Source organism: Phyllostomus discolor, chromosome 8, assembly GCF_004126475.2.
Source record: "Phyllostomus discolor isolate MPI-MPIP mPhyDis1 chromosome 8, mPhyDis1.pri.v3, whole genome shotgun sequence".
Classification (NCBI taxonomy): domain Eukaryota; kingdom Metazoa; phylum Chordata; class Mammalia; order Chiroptera; family Phyllostomidae; genus Phyllostomus; species Phyllostomus discolor.
This window is the reverse complement of record NC_040910.2, coordinates 21742305-21763073: the sequence shown is the minus strand read 5'-3', so window position 1 is coordinate 21763073 and position 20769 is coordinate 21742305. Positions and strand designations below refer to the sequence as shown.

General features: G+C 41.4%; 1 protein-coding gene across 1 annotated transcript in view; it reads left to right on the top strand.

The window, feature by feature from the left end:
- The first annotated feature begins 16747 nt into the window (after nt 1-16747).
- Nucleotides 16748-20769, top strand: part of CPE (carboxypeptidase E) — a 70661-nt gene continuing 66639 nt past the window's right edge. Inside the window, exon 1 of the mRNA XM_028520503.2 lies at nt 16748-17268. Within this exon, the coding sequence (XP_028376304.1) occupies nt 16962-17268 (307 nt within the window). The 5' untranslated portion in view covers nt 16748-16961. The remainder of the gene's footprint in view (nt 17269-20769) is intronic.

Below are 20769 nucleotides of genomic sequence, written 5' to 3'. Positions count from 1 at the left end.
TTACTGAGGAGGGAAAGAATTTGCAAATGTGATTGTGAAACTATTTTAGATGATCAGGCAGCAAATCAGTCACTTCAGACTTTATCTTTTTCTGGAGGTTGGAATCAGGTTCAGTTTCTCCAGAGACGAGCCTTCCTATCCATGCGGGGAAGAGTATGCGCACATGCCATCATTCTGGGAATCTTGTATGGAAAGGTGGCCTAAGATTCCCCTGTTAAGTAGGTGCCCTTTCAGAGAATCCCTCTTAGATTTATCCCCCCTCACCCAGGACTTCTCCTACCTGCAGAGTCCTGAGCCTCTTCTGTTCAATTTCTGTTAAATGTCTCTAGAGAATAAACCTGCCATGGCAGGGGTAACCAAGCTGATTAGGGAAAAGAGACCTGTGAGGGAGAGACTTTGTACACAGAGTTTTGAAGGAGATTGCAATGCTGGTTTTCAGTATTTTGCAATACAGCGTTAGAAATTTTTAGTTGAGTGCATTTTGCTAACAGAAGCACACAGGTTGGTGAGTGATCACAATCGTGTAACTACTACCCAGATCAAGGGCTTGACTACCTTCACTTTTGACCAGGAATAAAGTTAACTCTTGGCTGCTCGAACGACTGAATCCAGATGATCTGGACCAATGAGTTTCTCATGTAGTGACTCGAGGCTTTGCCTGCAGCTTCCGTTAAACAGATTTGTTACAGATTTGAATAATGCCATTGAAGGCAAGCTTGTCAGATTTGTAATTAAGGCTAAGGGGAAAAAGCTAACACTTTGTTCCACACGACAAAATCAAGATTCAAATTTTTGTCTTCATTCGAAGTTCAGCTATACAAATGGAGGGTGGGAGCGTTAAAAACAGTATATGTCTGAAAAACTGAAGAATATCCAAAAGTTTAGATCATCTTAAACTGAATTATTGTCAAGCCTAAACTGCAGAGAAGTTAATGGTCTCATTTTACTCTACTTTGGCCAGCTGCACATGGAAAAGCATATGTTTACCATGTCCTAATTTGACTAATATTTAAAAGATAGTAACCAGGAATGATTCAAAGTCTAGCAATGACAGAAAAATAGTTTAAGTAAATATAGAGGTGTAGTGTAGAGCAGTCCTATTAAATATAGTGACTGTTGCATGTAGGACTCGATTATCTTTTGGGAAAACACATTTCAACCCTTAAGAAACAGTATGGACACATTTTTAAAAAAAATTTAAATAGAAGACCAGGATACTAGAATCTTGGTTATTTCTTTAAGAAACTCACCACATTTCCCTCCTTAAGACTTGAAGAAACTTTAAGATTGTAATACAGAGAGAAGATATTTTTCTACCTGCTGTTGGCTTGAATACTTCATGGAAGAAGTGGAGATTTTCCAGAGTTGTTGAAATTTCAGAATGCTGCTGTGTCATCAGTGACCTGAAAAGCTGTTACATTTAATCATCTGCCTGGACTTGAATCTCCTTTCTGTGATGGACAGGAAAGGGGCTACAGCTGAGAGCACTGGAGAGCAAACACACCGTAGAGCAGTAGCTAATTGCCAACCCATGTCATTTGTTTTGCTTGGAGCTGTGAGGCCCAAGGAAACAGCACAGGAAAGAACTACACAGACCTCGATGTGGAGCCAGACTGTGCTGTTTACAGTGTGGCCTGTGTGACCTTGGACAGGTTGCAGGTTAACTGAGTCTGTTTTCTTGCCTATAAAATGGGAATATTAATGCTTGCCTTGCAAGGTTTCAAGGATTAAACACAGCTATAAAAAAACGGGCAAAGTGCCTAACACATAACAGAAACAGTAACAAAAAAGCTGCAAATTAAAGCAATGATTTGGTTTTTCTGAATTTATTTTTGAATATTTTAGCAAATGGATCATTAAGAAAATGGAAAATTTGAAAGCAATATTTATCCATTTCATTGGAAACAGATTTTTCCATGCACATAGCAATAATATATGCAGCTTTTACAAATATTTTTCTGTAAGATGTGTGTAGAGGTAATAAATTGATGTAAACACCAAATGCACATTTATTTATTTATGTATTTAAGATCTCACCCATTTACCTTTAGAAGGGAAGGGAGGGAGAAAGAGAGAGAGAGAAACATCAATGTGCGGTTGTTGGGGGCCGTGGCCTGCAACCCAGGCATGTGCCCTGACTGGGAATTGAACCTGCGACACTCAAATGCACATTTAAACTTAAGATAGCTATTAGTTCACAGCACTGCAACTTAGCAGATTAAAAACAAAAACTTAAAAATTTTTTAATTTGGTTAGAAATTTTACATTGAAATGGTGTTTATCAACTATTTTACCAGTTTTTAAAAATTTTAGTCCAAATGAAAGATGTCTTATTTTGTAGCATCCCTTATAACATCTCTCAAAGTGATTTTCCTGCTCTGAGAAATACTCTGTTGGATTAAAAGCATAAAATAACTCTGGAACAAGATAGTCCAGGTGGCTATTGCCCCAGACAATTTAGTTTACCAAAGTGAATGGTCTCTTTAAATTATGTTAATTCTCTTCTGGTTTGTTTTTACCATGTAGTCCAAGGGTGATCTGTAGACATCCCTTAGTTTACTGCACTAAACTTATATACTCTATAGAATTTCTTACACAAGACTGAGGATTGACTACTTTTTATTTTTTAAAGAATTAATACGGAAGCCCTGGCTGGCATAGCTCAGTGGATTGAGCGCGGGCTGGGAACCAAAGTGTCCCAGGTTCAATTCCCAGCCAGGGTACATTCCTGGGTTGCAGGCCATAACCCCCAGCAACTGCACATTGATGTCTGTGTCTGTGTCTGTCTGTCTGTCTGTCTCTCTCCCTCCCTCTCTTCCCTCTCTAAAAATAAATAAATAAAATCTTAAAAAAAAAAAAAGAATTAATACGGGGTAGTGAGGACAAGTAACAAGATGGCAACAGCATTTCAAGACTCTACCGTTAAGAAGTATTCCCTTCTAATATGGCAGCCTTCGAACTCCACTGCTTTAAAAGCTTATAGCCTGAACGGTCCCAGACTGAGGACTTGGCGACAGTTAAGATTTAATTCTGGCCAAAGGGTGGTTGAGGAAAGTGGTTCTTTTGCAAAGCAAGGAGCAAGATAGAAGTACGTCACAAAAAAATCTTGGCCTTTACATTCATAAAGAACATGTAAAAGCACAACTCTAGTCTAAGAAGTACATTAAGAAGTCTATAAAGTCTGTTTTTCTTACAAACTGAATATGTGCTTGATGATATAATGTATCTTTACCTGTGTTTCTAGTCTTTATAGATATCCTGTCTGAGGTTCTACTTATTCTTGTCTTTTAGATCTCAATTCTTAGGTGTAATTTACGACAGTACCCAGTTTTCTTATCTCCAGTGATTAGTCAGAATAGGCTCCTGACCCAAGCCTGCCAGTCTGATCCCAAAATCTTTGGGATTTTATGTGTGAACATGGAGAAGGGTGCTGAATCTGTCTACAGAAAACACTGTAAACGTCCCTCTCACTGAAAGAATGAGGCTAACACAGAGGCTGAGGCCAGAAACTAACCCTTAGGTGGATGGCTAGATAGATGGAGATTCCTAATGCTGGCGGAGTCCTGGGAAGCATTGGGAAAGAGGCCAGCTCCCTTTATGAATTAATGTGTCTTTCCTCCCATTTCTTCCTTTCTATTATGCCATTTTGAATTTAATGTGTTTTAGTTGCAACAAAGCAAGTCCTGAGTAGTTCATCTACTTTATTCAAGACTTCAAAGCCGGTAGAGCTGTATTCCAGGTTTCCTTTGGTTAAAGGTGTATTTCCATGTGAACTGACAGAAATAGGCAGCGGCGATGGGTTCTTCCTCAAGCTCAGAACAATGCTTCTCTCACATCTGCCCACATTCATAACCATGAGCTGTTTCCTGTAGTTCTGGAAGTGGTTGCAGCTGAATGAATGTAGATTTGGAGCAAGTGATTTTTAAATTGTTGAGGCTTGACTTAAATGGAATATCAGATATCTACTGAGGAGCATAGTTTGGTCTCTTTAAGAATTTATATATTCAGCCCTGGCTGGTGTGGCTCAGTGGATTGAGTACTGGCCTGCAAACCGAGGGATCATCGGTTTGATTCCCAGTCAGGGCACATGCCTGGGTTGAGGGCTGGGTCCCCAGTTGGGGTGCATGAGAGGCAACCACACATTTATGTTTCTATCCCTCTTTTTCTCCCCCACTTCCCCTCTCTAAAAGTAAAATAAATAAAATCTTAAAAAAAAGAATTTATATATTCATTCAGTCAATAAATATTGGTTTCAATTATGTATGAACTCAATCAGGCTCTACTAGCATACACTAGGGGGCGTGGGAGACATGATTTCTGCCCTCAGAATTTATAGTATACTGGAGATTATGGTTGATTAAATACGTAGTTATTAAAGAGCTCTGAGAAGAGGCAGAGACACAAGGGAGTTTGGGATCACGTAGCAGCAGGATCTTCCTTGCTTGATGGAAGCTGTTAAGGAAGGTTCTTGTAAGAAGTTATGTTAAATCTGAGACCCTGATAGCAAAAGTTACTCAAAAATGGAGGAGTGGGGGATGGGCAGAAAGGGGAGCGTAATTCACATAAAGGGAACAGCATGTGCTAAGAACTGACAGTAAGAGCATGGAATTCCCCACATACTGCATGAATGGGGGACACGAGGCGATGATGAGAGAAGTTGGAGAAATAAAGCTGGCTCGTGATGCGCTTTGGAGTTTGTTTCTGAAGCATTTCAGATGAGGGAGCATGCACTAGAAGCGAGCCGAGGTAGAAGAATGGAGGACCATAGGGATTTGTGGCTTATTTTCCATCAGAGCACCCGTGATTAACTCTCACTTGCTCTCTGGTTCCTCTCCTAGGTAATCCCATCACTCAAGGTATCATTTGAGCCTCTTTTTTTATGTAGCGCTGTTGCCCTGGGCCCTGTGGGCTGTCCAGCTGAGCACAGGCGAGTGGTGAATTCAATGACTAATGAAATAGCAGAGGTGTCAGGTGGGTTGAACAAAATAAGAAGATAAGAAACTAGTTCCTAGGAAGAGGTGAAACTAAATAAGGGATGATAGTTGGGCTGTTAGGGTTTCTGCAAGTGTTAAATATACGCAAACCCCAGGACTCAAAATATATTTGCTGAGGTAAGGAGCCAGACAGAACAGATAAAACATTGAAGCTTGGAGGAATCCTTCATGAGAATTTTGAGCAGTGTGGAAGCCAAACCTAATGTCTTTACACAACAAGGAAAATGTAATGACTCAGTGTGTTTGGTAACACTTCCTGCCACAAGGGGGTTCCCAAGCAGCTGGGGTGTGGTGTGTTCTGAATCTGTGAATTAATTAATTTAACCAATCTAGTTATAAGATATTTATGGTATTTTTTTTTCAAAGTATTTAAAATACTCAGCAAGTCACTTCTTAACAGCACTTGGTTTTTCCAGACTTCAATTCTGCCAACTCCCAGTTGAAATAAACTGTCCTATGCGTAGTGATTCGTTCTAGCCAGAGAACACACTGATCACTGGACAAGGCAATCCCGAGTCTGTACTTGGGGGAGTGAACTCTGAGTTCCTCTCCGGCAGGAACTATATGGTAATTGACTTTGTATTCCTCACAGACAACATTCCACCAAGTAACTACCTAGCATATAGTAGCTTCTAGATAAAAGTTTGTTGAATGACTAAATGAATTGGAAGCCCTACTATATACCATGCAAATAATGCTGTGTGTCTCCACCATTCTGACTTCACCATTTCTTATACATATAAATTGTACTAACTTTTAAACCTCTCTAAATTTTAGTCTTATTTGTAAAACGTGGTCAGACAGTGGAAGATTAAAGCCAATAGGTAGTACAGTGTGCGGTTCAAAGATCTGAGATATTAAGGATATTAGGAATGATATCCTTTTAGAGATATATTGGTTATTTTCTTAAAATTGTTAAAGTTTAAAAGGCATAAAATTCTTGTGGGCTTAAATTAAAATATTAGGACACATTTAATTTTTTAAACAAGTACTCACTGAATCTCTTTTATGGGTTACCCTCAAGGTGCTAATTTTCTACAAGGAAAAGAAAGCAGCACAAGTGAAGAACCATGATTTTGTGATGAGCATGGTGAAGGAAATGAACAGGAAGATATGAGAAACAGTACTTGGGAGGAGACAGATTCTGAAACCATGGTCAGAAGTTGAGAATTCCAAGAACATTGGAAAGCTGCTGGAAACCTTTAAGCAGAGGAGTGATATAAATCTGATTTACATTTTGAAAATGGGCTGCTCTGTGAGTAATAAATTCTATGTGAGTAGAAGTGGGAGATGGGATATGAGGCCATTGCAATGGTCTGTGTGAGAAAAAAGCAGTAGCTTAGATTAGGGTAGTGGCAGTGGCCTTAGCAAGAAGGGGTGGAATCAATATATATGAGTATATACATGCATATATTAACATATGATAGAATTGATAGAAATTGCTGATGTGGGGCATGGGGAAAGGGGAGAGATTGAAGATGTAAGCTGAAATTTAATTTAATTTATTTTTTAAAGATTTTATTTGTTGATTTTTAGAGAAAGGGGGAGGGAGGGAGGAGAGAAACATTAATGTGGGGGTGCCCCCTACTGTACCCTGATTGGGAATCAAACCATTAACCCTTTGGTTTTCAGGCTGGCACCCAATCCACTGAGCCACAGAAGTGGGGCTGGAGTTTTATTAAATAAATGCATAATGAGGCCATTTTTGAGACGAAGTAGACTGGGAGAAAATCTGGAGGGTTTTTTTTGGGGGGGGTGGTGAACAGTGATCCATAACATTTAGTGAGAATATTAAAGATCCAAGTAGACATGATTATTGATTATAATGAAAGTCTGTGTAATGTTTACAGTTATTGTAGATTTCTGTGCAACTTAACTCACATTATAAATAAAGACCTTATTTATTTACAATATTTTTTTAAGTTATAAGATGACCAGCATCTCATAGCTAAAGAGAAAACTAATCACCCTTTTGTGACATTTGATAAGGGTGCAGCATTTCATTTTCATTTGGTAACTTCATTCCCAAACATGGGTATATCAATTAGTGGAAAAATTAAGCCCTATAAAGCAATACATTCCCTTATGCTAGGGCCTATCACAACATTTTGTAAATTATTATATTATCTTTTTATTCCATTTTTGGAGTCTTGTTTTTTTTTTAAAGATTTTATTTATTTATTTTTAGAGAGGGAAGGGAGGGAGATAGAGAGAGAGAGAAACATCAATGTGCGGTTGCTGGGGGTTATGGCCTGCAACCCAGGCATGTACCCTGGCTGGGAATCGAACCTGGGATACTTTGGTTCCCAGCCCGTGCTCAATCCACTGAGCTACACCAGCCAGGGTGGAGTCTTGTTTTTAAATAGTAGAATGTACCATTTTAAGTTAAATCTGATGACTACCACCACCACATTTTATGGTTGTTACAGAAATCACATTTTATAGTTGGTAAAGGTACAGGAATAATTATTTCTTTACAGATGGGAGGAGGGCATGGAAATTCAATTCATTGTTTGTTCCTAGTAACATGGGAAAATGTTAGATTTATAGTATGTTTTCCTGAAATAGAGTCAGCTCAGATCCAAAGAAATTAAATGAGGGGTAATTTTAAAATATATCTTTGAGTTCATAATATTTCTCCCATGTATCCTGGCATTGGAATTTGACCTCTGTGAATTTAGGTGGCTTTTCTGTAAAATGTGCATAATAAATGAGGTCATTGTGAGAATGAAGTTAGAAAATTCAGGTTAAAGCCTGAAATAGTTTATAAATGTTATGCTTTATTCATTTTATTTTTTGTTATGCTTGAATAAGATATAGAAATTCCTCAGCTTGATTTAGGACTACTCATCTAGAAGGAAGGTAAAGTTCCCACAGTTATCACATGGATGTAGATGAAGTTTATAAAGCTCCTAAGGCTCTTGAGATATTACTGATTTTCAACTGCTTTTCTTTCTTCTCTTCTTTTTCTTATTTTTTCCTCTTCCTCCTCTCCTCCTCCTCTTCCTTTTCTTCCTTTCTCTTTCTCTCTCCCTCACTTCTTCTCTCCCCACCTTCCCCTTCTCTTACACAAATCCCATCTAGGTTCTTGGCTACATTCTCTATTCCTTTTACTACAGGGCTCCCCTGAAAAAGACAATTCCTTAAATCACTCACAAGAAGGCAAACTAGCCCTTCAGTCTGAGGCCAGCCCTGCTGGGCAGCCACCGCTCCATTGCTCCTGGCCCCTCATCTACCGAGTACTGTATTGGATTCTGCCCTCTCCAAGTTATGTATCTCTGGATGCAGGACCCTGGAGTAAACCAAGCCATCTTCATTAATTTGGAGCAAGACTCCATATGAGTTAGTTTTCAACAAAACAGCCAAAGCAAGTGTTGTGTTTAGGGTTTAGGAGAATCTTGATTTAACTTCAAAGACCTTGATCAATCAACACTGAAGTGCACAATAACAATAATTATGTAACGGTACTATGTTAAATTCATAGTTACTGCTGAAAAATGTTGGGGCATCCCCTTGATAAATGTGCTGCAGTTTTTTCTTCTTCCTTTCTCTTTCTCTCTCTCTCTCCCTTCCTTCTTTCCTTCTTTCCTTCCTTCCTTCCTTCCTTCCTTCCTTCCTTGCAAATAGACATGTGACTGACCACTCACCCACCTCCAGGAGGATTCCTTCAGTGGGGATGGGTTGGTTGTCACTCACAAAGCTTCTTTGAAATTAAGGGTCCTGGTAATGAGTAAGGGATTTGCTTATTTGTTTTTTTTTCTTTCTGTACATGCATTTTTTAAAAAACTATTTTTCAATTACAGTTGATATTCAATATTATTTTATGGTCGTTTCAGCTATGCAACATAGTGGTTAGACAATTAGATAATTTACAACATGATCCCCCCAATAATTCTAGTACCCGCCTAGTATCATACATAGTTATTATAATATTATTGATTATATTCCCTATGCTATACTTCACATTCTCATGACTACTTTGTGTACGTGAATCATTAATTGACCTTAAGTTTGACCTTATCAACACCTTGGCCAGTCTATCTAGAAACAGAGAATCTTCCAAAGTGTTGGTCAAGGCAGGGCACTTTTAACATATACGTGTGGACAAAACCTATTTACACACACTTATAATTGTGTATTCTTGCAGGGAAGTGAGCAGCTTTTACAAGTAAGAGACTGTTTTACCTTGCTGTCTTGCATGTTGTATAAAACAAAGAGGTGAACAGCTTTCTTTCTTGGACACTTGAGATTTAAAAAGGTACAGGAAATACCATAGATTGAAAAGTGACCTAATTGACAAGGCATAGAAATTGTTTATAATGAAAGATTCCTGTACATTTTTGTATATCTTCAAAATACTTCATATCCCTGAATCATAAATCTTTAGCTTTTTACATCATAAAGTTGTTATGCATTGTTTGTGTTGGTCAGCTTCCAGCAGCTGAAGGGAAAACTCAACATTCTTGGAGGTGTTTCTCTAATAGAAATTGGCAATTTGATTTTCATTTCAGTAATTTAATTTCCAAAGGCAAGAGCATAATAGAAAATCCACTTTTCTCTTCTGAATATTGTATTTGTGGCAGGGTAGACTTAAAATTATAATACAGACAGAAAGAATGTAGACAGACTAGGAACTACAATGAATGATTACACAGATAAAATGAGAAACTTGGCGAGTGACTTTGGTTGCATGCAAGCAGCTTGGCAAGTGTGGTTGATGACTGGAGAGGAAACTGGTTGTTGCATCATGTGAGTAAAGGGATCCTGCAGGAGACCGTGGGAGCGGAGGAGCTTGTTGAGTAAGCAGAACATTAACAACATGGGGAAAGTCTGTGTGCCATGGTTACAAGGGAGTTGGTAGCAGAGTTGACTGATTCGTTCATTCCCCTGTAATCATATTGAGCACCTATGACTGTATCACTCACTGTGCTAGGCTGTGGAGGCAAACACACCAGTCAGGCTGGTCTTCGTCTCTAAGTGGGTTGGAATGGATCTAGGACTCTGACTCTTGGGAGTTATAGACATGGAGCAGAGATGTAATAATTGAAACCATGAGCTACAGCATGAAGATGGAGCTGGACCAAAGGCTAAGTGTGGGGCCTGAGGAAGCCCTGGAAAGGTCAGTGAGTGTTAACTCTTATTAGGTGAGTAGAACCTATGGAGTAAAAGTTGAGTAGAAGTGTGAATGAGAGGTGAGAAAGTTGAAGTGTTTGGATGATGACTAATGGGGAACGTGAACTCAGGTGAGAATTCCCTCCCCTTCCCCTTCCTTCCTTCCTTCCTTCCTTCCTTCCTTCCTTCCTTCCTTCCTGAGAGAACTGTGCAAAAGCAGAAATGCAAGAAGCAAAAGAGGACCTGAAAGTATAGGAGAGAGTAAGATTGCCTGGTGCAGAAGAGGAGCACAGGAATGGGAACTAGGGAATAAGGTTGGCCCTGGGGGGAGGAAAGACAGCTCAGGAGGTGTGGGGATCATGTAGATATAAACATGGTTGTAGTTTGGGGGATGGTGGTGCAGGAATTTGAAGTGATCACTTGAGAGAGAGAGAATGAAGTAAAAGAAGCAGGAGGAGATACAAGAAGTAAGATTTCCTTAGGCTCCCTAGTGAAATTCTCTGAGGAAGAGGCTCCTAGCACCGGTTTTGGCCCACTGAATGATGGACATCTCAGTGGGAGGGTAGCGTCATCAAGGTGAATGATGGAGAAGGTGGTTTTAACCAGTGACGAAGAGGACTAGCCACCAGGAAAGGATGTGCCATAGTCTAAGCAAGAAATGACTGGTTAATAACTGTGAAGGCAAAGCAGAAGGAATCAGTTTAGAAAATAAGAGTGTAAGAACAGGCAGAAGTGTCCAGTGCAGTTGCCACTGGTCACGTGTGGCTGTTGAGCACTCGGAAGTGCGGCCAGCCTGAATTGTGCTGGTGTGCTATGATGTCAGTTACACAGTAGATTTTAAAGACTGAGCATGAAAAAATCTTTCATTAATACATTTTATATTGCCAGTGAAAATGATAATATTTGGGAAATCGTGGGTTAAACAAGCTTTATCATTAAAATTAATTTCACCTGTTCCTTTTTATGTCTTTAACATAGCTGCTAGAAAATTTGCAATTGCATATATGGCCCATACCGTGGGGCGGTGTTGCTGGATGGTCAGTAAGACTGGAGTACCCACTGGGATATGGAGTATTTGTACAGGGTGGAGTTGTAGAAGAACAATGATAAAGTTTTTGGACCACATTTAATTTGAGTTGCTAATTAAATGTTTCAGCGGCGCTACTTGTGGATGCAGTGCTCTCCGGCTGATTCAAGCAGCGTGCCCAGGATGCGTCTGATTGTTACCTGTCTGCTATGGAAAATATCTCAAGTGATACAAATGGAACAGGTAGTGAGTTCGTTAAGGGGCAAAAAATCAGTGAAAGAAGAGAATCATAAAAACATGAAGTGACCAAGCATAATTTTAAGAATTTATTTTAACTTAAAATATAAACATACATGAGGTCTGTCCAAAAAAAGTCCAGCCATTGTCAATATGAGAACGGTTTCCATGACATGATGTAACCTGGCAGCCAAAAAGAGTGAATGGGAATGTGCATGTGTGAACAATGATGACTTCACTGCACTAATCATTGGGGGTGGTAGACATTGTTGAATGAGTATGTGTACTGTGTGGCTGTAACATTCAAAATGATAGCCAGTAGAGCAACAAATCTGCATCCAATTTTGCATTAAGCTTGAACATTCCTCTATGGAAACTATTTGGATGATTCAGAGGGCCATAGCTGTGGGCAACTGGTGGTTAGCAGCTTCATCACAACAACATGCTCGCTCATGCATCACGTCTCATGCAGTTTTTTTGGGAAACATCAAATCACCCAGGTGACTCAGCCCTCCTATAGCTCAGATTTGGTACCTTGCAACCTCTGGCTTTTCCCAAAACTAAAATTTCCTTTGAAAGGGAAGAGACTTCAGACCATTGATAAGATTCAGGAAAATATGACAGGACAGCTGATAGCGTTTGGGAGAACTGTGTGAGGTCCCAAGATACCTACTTTGAAGGGGACTGAGCCGTCATTGTCCTATGTACAATGTTTCTTGTACCTTGTATCTTCTTCAATACGTGTCTATTTTTCATATTACATGGCTGGATATCGTCTGGACAGACCTCCTACTCATCCATTGGTTGGCTGCTGATTGTAGGAACAGTGCCATTTTTTCCCATAATGCATTTTTTGCCATTATCAGTTTCAGTTTCTTTAAAGTAGAGGGACAGGTTTTTGAACCAATCTAATAATAGAATCATGAGAGAATTTTGTGAATTTTGTCAGTCCTTCGGTGTTTTCTCTATACCTAATTCCATTTTAAAAATTCAAATGCTTCTGAAAGCATTTAACAGTTTTCCTACCCTTGTTTTTATCAGTTTGCCTAATTTTTAATTCCACAACTCCAGGTAAACCTGGCACAAACGTTTTGGTGGCACACTCGACTGACTCTTGGTACGGGCGCAACCCAGTGATGAGAGAAGCCAGAGCAGTGCGAGAGTAGCCGCAGCTCCGGTCAGGAACACGGGCCTCCTCAATGCGCCTCAGAGTGCGAATGGACAGATGCTTAGTGAAGGCTGTCTAAGTCTTCAGTGCTAACAAGGAATGACAGACACTGGTGTTGGGAGTTCACAAAACAGGAGGAAGGATTTGGAAGCAGCAATGTCCGGATGGGCACTGCAGCGGCCTACGAGAGGGTATCATGACTGGGGAGTTGGTCCCAGCAAGGAGGGGCAGGACACAGAGGGCTTTTGTTCATTAAGCACTTCCCTGGTGCCTACCCCCGAAGGCCCTGTTTCATGGAGTGCTCACAGTGTCCCTCATTTTCAGATGAAGTTATTGAGCCATTTCTGCAAACAATGGAGTTGGGACTGGAACATTGTTCTGTGTTCTATCCATCTTCAAAATCAGTCTCTTCAACCATTGTTCCCCAGTATTATTGTGCATCAGAATCACCACAATAGGGTGGGGTCGGGGGTTGGAGAGAGTTTATTCAAGTGCAGATTACAAACCTTATCCCCAGAAAATTGGATTCCATTGGTCTGGAATGTGGCCATGCTCACCTGGTGATTCTGATGTAGAAGGTTCATGAAAGATGAATCGCAATACAATATTGCCCCTCCGTGGAGATACAGAGGAGGGCCAGCCGGCAAGGGAGGGAGGAGTGCTGAGTGAGAAGTGGAGTCCAGGAATGAATATAGTGGGAGCCTGCAGACCGTCATTCCAAATTGCAAGCGCCAGTTATTACAACTGAAGGGATTCCATGAATCACTTGTTAAGCACAGCCATTATTTACAAAAAATAAATTATATAAACTTGCAATTAAATAAATGATGTGAAAAATGAAGGCAATAAACATTCAAAATTCATCACTTCTCATGTTGCCACATTTTATTATTGCTGTTTCTGGGCTTATTTGTGCCTATGGTATCCGTATGGGAGGGATGCCATATGTATTAGTTATCTAGTGCTGCATAACGAATTACCCCAACCACAGCAGCTTAAAACCACAGACATGAATTCCTGAGCAGTTTCTGTAGGTCTGGAGTCTGGTTGCTGCTTAGCTGGGTTGTTCTGACTCAAGGTCTCTAATAAATCAAGCTGGCAGAAATGCAGCCTGCTGAAGGCTTAGCTGAGGCTGAAGGGTTTGCTTCCAAGCTTGCTCATGTGGTTGTTGACAGGCCGCAGTAATTCATAGACTGTTGGACTGAGGATGTCAGTCCCATGGGCTGTTGGACAGAGGCCTCCGTCAGATTTTTTGCTGTGCGTGTGGGCTTCTCTACAATATGGCAGCCAAATTCCTCCCAGGGACAAGTGATAAGAGAAGGGGAGGGAGAGAGGAAGAGATGGGGAGAGAGAAAGAGAGAGAGAGAGGTGGAAGCTGCAGTCTTTTTATAACCTAATTTTGGTAGACACATCCTATCACTTCTGCTGTATTATGTTCACTAGAAGCGAGCCACCGAGGCTTGGTCTACACTCAAGTGGAAGGGAAAGAATGGCACACCCCTCTTGAACAGGAGGAGTATAAAGAATTTGTACACACCCCCACACCACATAAAGGTGCGTGGCTGCATACCTCGTCTCAACTGCTATGCTCAGTGATGTCACATTGTTAATTTGAAATCAGCCATGGTGGGAGTATTTACACTACAGAAATCAGCAAACACTCTAAATCAGGTTCCCACCCCCACCCGAGAGAGCAGAGTGTTTGTAAGCACTTACGGGCACACCATTGGAGGGCCATAGAGCTATGTGTTTACAGAACTTTTATGGTGTAGATGAATTTTAGAGAGGGCTTCAGAAGGAGGGAATAAAAGGTTTGAGATATAGAAAGAGACAGTTTCTGGATCTGAAAATGGCAGAGGTAATGTAGGAATGGAGGTTTCGGGAGCTTAATATGCCCATACAGAAGTCCAGGAGTGACATGAAGAAAAGATCTCTTTCTTGCACACGCACAATTTGAAGTAGGGATTGCCTACTATATTTTACTATGGGTACACAAAGTTAAACACGTTAGAGACTTGACATGAAAGATTTCCTATCTAGCAGTCAGGATGGACATATCACCTTTTACTTAATTACCTGTGAAGTCACAAACAAGTAATATACACTCCAGTGCAGCTGACCTACACCTAACATAGACCAGAAATTCAAAGACCAAGGCTTAATTCCTTTGAACTGATTTTTTGGTAGATGTGGTATGCCCAATAATAAGTGAGCAGCTTTGTCACCTGCCAGATGAGCAGAAATTTTTCTAAAAGAGAAAACTTCCAGAATCATTGCATTTTAGATCAGAAAGAGATTTTAGGAAACATAAGACAGTATTTCTTGAAGCATGTTTGCTCATCAAACATCAGTCAAATACACAGTGTTCTTCTTAAAACCTGGAACCCATCTCAGACCTACTGCGTTGCTGGGAGCTTAGGAATCTGCACTTCCACAAATGAATAATCCAACCCAAACCTTTCATTTTACAGATGAGAGAAACAAACTTCTAAGATGCAAAGAGAGCCCTCTCAAGTGAGACCACGTAGTTGATAGGATCCCACCCATTATTTAAAAAAAGTAAACAACAACCCGTAAAACTGAGATTTGAGAGAAAATAGAAAACACGCCCTTTGTTTAAAGAGACAGCTGAAGGGCCACACAGAACAATACATTGTTTCCCCGAGTCATCACTAGTTCATACGCCCCACCTAGCCACAAATGAGCACGGTGACCATAAACTGCTAACATGAAAATCTTAACCTTCCACTTCTGAAGTTATTGGTTTTTAGCTACTCTGTTTTCCTTCTCTAGGTTTCCAAGGTTGCTCTTTTGAGCTTGATTTTAGAAGCATAATTATAACTCTGGTTTCAAACTTCTGGACCATGTAATCAAACACAGGCTGGTCATAGTGGAAAATATACAGTTCTTGGCTCTGCCTGCATCGACAAAGAACATGGCTGGATCGCAATTCAACCCAGTGGCAGGTCTTTAGAGTGACAGCTTCCCCCCAGAATACCCCCAAAAGAAGGTCCATGTGGCTGGGGGGAATGTAGACAGGCAAAGGGGCTGAAAACCAGTCTCTCCAGCAGCATTTTTTTTTCATCCAATGAGATCATTTAAATATCTGGATCCTACTCTACGAGACAGTTTTCTTTTTAACTTCAGTGAAATTCATTGTTAGATGGAGAAAGAGCAAGTTAAGAAAAAAAATGTCTAGTATGAAAAATGACCTACATAGTGTCCAATTTTTTTGCTTGGTGGAAATACCCCATGGATTATTTATTTATTTAGATTGTCCAAATGGCAACCTCATCAGAATAACATCTGCTCCAGAGTTGCTCCAGGAATATCAACCCTGTCTACAGACTGGGTATTTAAAGCTCTAAATGATTTTGTATTTTTACAGTAACTTTGAGAGGAGAATGCAGATGTTTTCTTTTATTAATAGAGTTTTCTTTCTATGATAGGATTTAATCTTTTAATTTTTTTATTTTTGCTTGGAAGAAGGTTCTCCAGCTCTAATCAAGGCCTCAGGTGACTGCAGTCCCTGGCCACATCTTGGTTACAACCAGAGCCAGAAGCACCCAGAAACGCCGCTCATAAAAGATTTAATATTAGTGCCCAAATATATCCTTTGTCTAGTGCACCCCCAGAGTTGTACTTTATCTTTTTCTTTTTTTTCTGGAAGAATCCAGGGACGTGCATAATACAATTAACAACAGCATCTGCAAACTGATAGAATGATTTTTAAAAAAATTCTGTTAATCCTGTAAATCAAATTGTTCTGTTTTCCAAGCTAGACCTTGCAATAAATGAAAATCCATCCCTTGGGTTTGTGTTTGAACTATCAAAACAGTTACTAGAGATACATCACGGGAAGAAGGCAAGTGGATGCCAATACTTTTTTTTTTCCTTTCTTTTTTTCTGGAATATTCTCTAATTCTTGGAGCATCAAGATGGAAACCCAGGTTGGCTTGGAGTAGAGGTCACTTTAGAAAGCTCCACTCACAACCCAAGAATATTTTTTCCACATGCAACGTCATGGGTCTCTCAGTGAAAACAGCGTTTACAAACCCAGACCCCAGCTGTCATTTCACCTGCGTCGTCCCCTAAGCCATCTAGCTTTTGACGTGGTTCTGAGCCAACAGATCACGCAAGCAGCCGCGCAGCTCAGCATCAGCCGGGCTCGCGGCGCGGCGGCCCCTCCTCGCAGTGGTTTCTCCTGCAGCTCCCCTGGGCTCGGCGGCGGGTAGTGCAGCCCGCCCAGCGCGCTCGCCCCTCTCCTCTGGGTGGCCCCCGCGCACGGGCGGACACTCATTCCACCCGAGAAGGTGAGACGCGAGGAGGCTGGTGCGGAACTTGCCGCCCTAGCGCAGCCCGGCCAGCTCAGTCCCGGGGCCAGGCAGACAAAAGAGGCCGCCAGCGCAGAAAGGCACGGGCGATGGCCGGGCGGAGAGGCCGGGCGCTGCTGGCGCTGTGCGGGGCACTGGTCGCCTGCGCGTGGCTGCTGGGCGCCGAAGCCCAGGAGCCCGGGGCGCCCGCAGCGGGCATGAGGCGGCGCCGGCGGCTGCAGCAGGAAGACGGCATCTCCTTCGAGTACCACCGCTACCCCGAGCTGCGCGAGGCGCTGGTGTCGGTGTGGCTGCAGTGCACCGCCGTTAGCCGGATCTACACGGTGGGGCGCAGCTTCGAGGGCCGGGAGCTCCTGGTCATCGAGCTGTCCGACAACCCTGGTGTCCACGAGCCTGGTAAGGGCGCTGCCATCCCTCGAGAGCCGCAGACGGTTGGACTGGTGGCGGTGGGGGTGCGAGGGAAAGGTGGGCCCAGCGGTGCCCGTGGAAAAGGGCGTCTGGGTGGAAGGTGGGAGTTAGGCGGAGGGATGATGAGGCTGAACCTGACCGCGAGCGTTGTGGTTTGCCGGGTTCTAGTCCCCGCAGTTCTCCCTCCCTCCCCAGCACTAAGCCCTGCCCCAGCCGGTAGGCCACCTTTTGGTGAGCTTAGGCCAGAGAGCCTAGAGGGATGGAGGTAGGAGCACGTAGCAAGCAAATCTATGCTTTCGCCAGCCCACTCTCGCTTTGCTGTATCAAAGACCCAAGGAATAACAGAATCCTCAGGAAGGAGGTTGACCTGTCTTGCATACAGAAGTAGAAAGCTAAGGTGCAGAAGGCGGGGACTTAGAGTAACCAGGAAAAGTCATTTATCATTTGCTGCCTAATTTCCAGAGCACCAGTTTTATTGGATCTTCAGGCTCTGCATACCCATCTCTACCTGTACGTGTGTATTAGGCTCACTGTGGATGCGCAGGAAATGTTAAGGAAATTAGCAACATTGGGCGGCGCAGACCCCATAGGCCCTCCTCCGAGGGTGGGAAAGTGGTCTCTGACAGGCATTCGGATTTTGGAACCGGACTCCATCTTTCTAAGGAAAAAGGAACATTCCACTTTTTCTGCTTTTGATACTTGGGATGAGTGGTTTGTGACCAGATTTTTATTTCAGGTGACGTTTCCTTACAGTTATCTTATGCATCTTCCTCCTGAGTATTTAATTTATGTTAATTGTGACTCATTTAGTATTAATCAGAGGTATTTAAAACTCTTCTTGGGGCTCCCCTCACCCATTATGTTTCTGCCCTGAAGAGTTATCTTCAAGACCAAGGCTTCTGATAGAAAGTAACCTCAGCTATTTTTTCAAGATTATAGGAAAGCTAAGGACTTTTGTTGTCCTGTTTCAAGTTTGGAAGTAAAAATCTAACATAATGTTACTGTTCGAATGTGATATGCTTTTGAAAATGAAAACAAGAGTTCTTTAGCTTGGATATCTGGAATGTATAGTTTGTCAAGATTTGTAAATACGTCTTTCAGATCACGAGCTCTACAAGGTAGGGGCCCTCCAGCAACCCCTGCCCAGATCTGCAGACAGAAGGTGCCCAGTACACATTAGGGAAAAGACAGTGGACCAGTCATTTGTTGAATAACACAGTATCTAAAAATATAATGGGCTAGTCCTCCTAAACACAAAATACACAGATTTAATTCATTTTATGAAGATGAACTCAGAACTTTTTACATTATGTGCTTTATGATTACTTTTTAAATGAACCAAATTTTAAGTTGATGTTATTAATAATTGAATACGAAATGCCTAGTTATTGTATTTTTAATTGTAACGTATTATTATGAACACTAAATAATCTCAAACGTGACTGCTCCCCCTCTTCCCCCACCCCACCTTTTAAGAGGAGATAAGTAAGTTAGAAAGCTTCGGGGAACTAGTGTTATAAAACAAAATTCGGCTGAGTTAAGTTTGAAAGAACTTACTGGCTTTATTCAACGATGCATGAATTGGGCAGTAGATACAAAGGAGCTCCAAGGTGCTGTATAAAATGAAGACTTTCCACAGAAGAGAGCGAGAACAAGGAAGTTGCAGGCAAGAAGAAAAAGCAAGTTGGTTATTGCAAGGTTACTTTCCCATAGAGGATGGCAAGGGCTTATCAGGCAGCTGACCTCACCAGCGTTGACTGGGTGATTCCTGCTTGACTGGTTTAAGATTCCATTTCTGGGAGAGCTGAAACTGTAATTGACCTGGTTTGGTGACAGAGGGCTTAGCTTAGCATAAGCGACTCCATTTTGGGTCCATTGTATTGTTTTTACCACTAGAAAGTGGAGAAGTCTGATCAATATATGTTTGATAATACATGCATGAATTAACTTTTTAGGAAGTTTTGGATAAAGGAAAGCATTCTTAGATGGCCTTCAAATTCCTTTGAAATGAAGATATGTTAAGAAATAAGAAATATATGCTTCATTTTTTTTGAGCACCCTGCACACTCCAGGTGGGCCAGGTTCTCTGGGCTGTGCAGTGATATAGAAGACAGTCCTTGTCCTTTGGGGAACTGGGAATCAGGAGTTTAAAGGGCAGTATAAAGGTACAAAGGGCTGCAAGAGTGGTGTGGGAGGACTGGTGAAAGGACACCAGGGAGCCCTGGCTGGCGTAGCTCAGTGGATTGAGCGTGGGCTGTGAACCAAAGTGTCGCAGGTTCGATTCCCAGTCAGGGCACATGCCTGAGTTGCAGGCCATGGCCCCCAGCAACCGCACATTGATGTTTCTCCCTCCCTCTCTCTCTCTCTCTCTCTTTCTCTCTTTCTCTCCCCCTTCCCTCTCTAAAAATAAATAAATAAAATCTTAAAAAAAAAAGAAAGGACACCAGGGACCTCAGTTCAGGAGGATTTGGTCATTGAAAAATGGATGACTAGAAAGTAGGAGCTATGTTTACAGAATGCTAAATATTGAAATTTACCAATTCCAGGGTGGCTCATAGAGGGTAGACGTTTTAAGAGGCCTCTGCTTTTGAAAGAGGGCAACTGTCTTAACTGTTTTCACCTTATAAGACTGTTTTTTTGTTTGAATTAACATTTGTGATTAAGCTAATAGGAAATTATATTTAGCTTGACAAATTCATTTACTTGACTAAAACTTTGATGAAGTTGCCCAGGTATCGAGTTTGTTAGTTTTCTTAATCCAATTTTTTTTTCTGGATTAAAATAAAATGTAGCGTACCCCAGCCAGGTGGCTTAGTTGGTTGGAGCGTTGTCTCGTACACTGAAAGGCTGAGGGTTCGATCACCCCCATTAGGCCACATACCTAAGGTTGTGGGTTTGATTCCTGGTTAGGGTGCATATAGGAAGCAAACAGTCGGTGTTTTTTTCTCTCCCTTCTTCTCTCTCTAAAATCAATAAGCACATCCTTGGTTGAGGATTAAAAAAATAAACAAATAAATGTAAAAATGTAGCTAATGTGTAAGGATTTAGTTAGCATAATAGAGGAACCTCTCCAAAAACAAAATATACACACATAAAGCCTTTCCCTCTGGTATACCTAGCAAGTGAGAGGTTTACTTGGTTAGATTAGTGGATTATGCAGGGAAGGCGTTTGTTGATACCACCAGCTGTCTTCCTGAGCAGAAAGAAGTGATCATGAGACTTGTGTGGTACCAGGCTGTGGTCTGAACTTGAATTTATCTCCTGAAAAAGATTCATTCTCTTAGATATTCTACATTGGAATTCAATGAAAGTGAAAGAAAATTCCATTTTGAATTGGTCAGCAAGGAGTATCCATACTTCCTCTGTGATGACACCATGGGAATCAACTCGATTCTTGACTAGCTAAATGTGGAGTCTCAGTTTTCATTTTGTATCACTTTGGAGGCCTGCAAAAATCTGTTGGAGGAGGGTTGTGGATATCAGCCATCC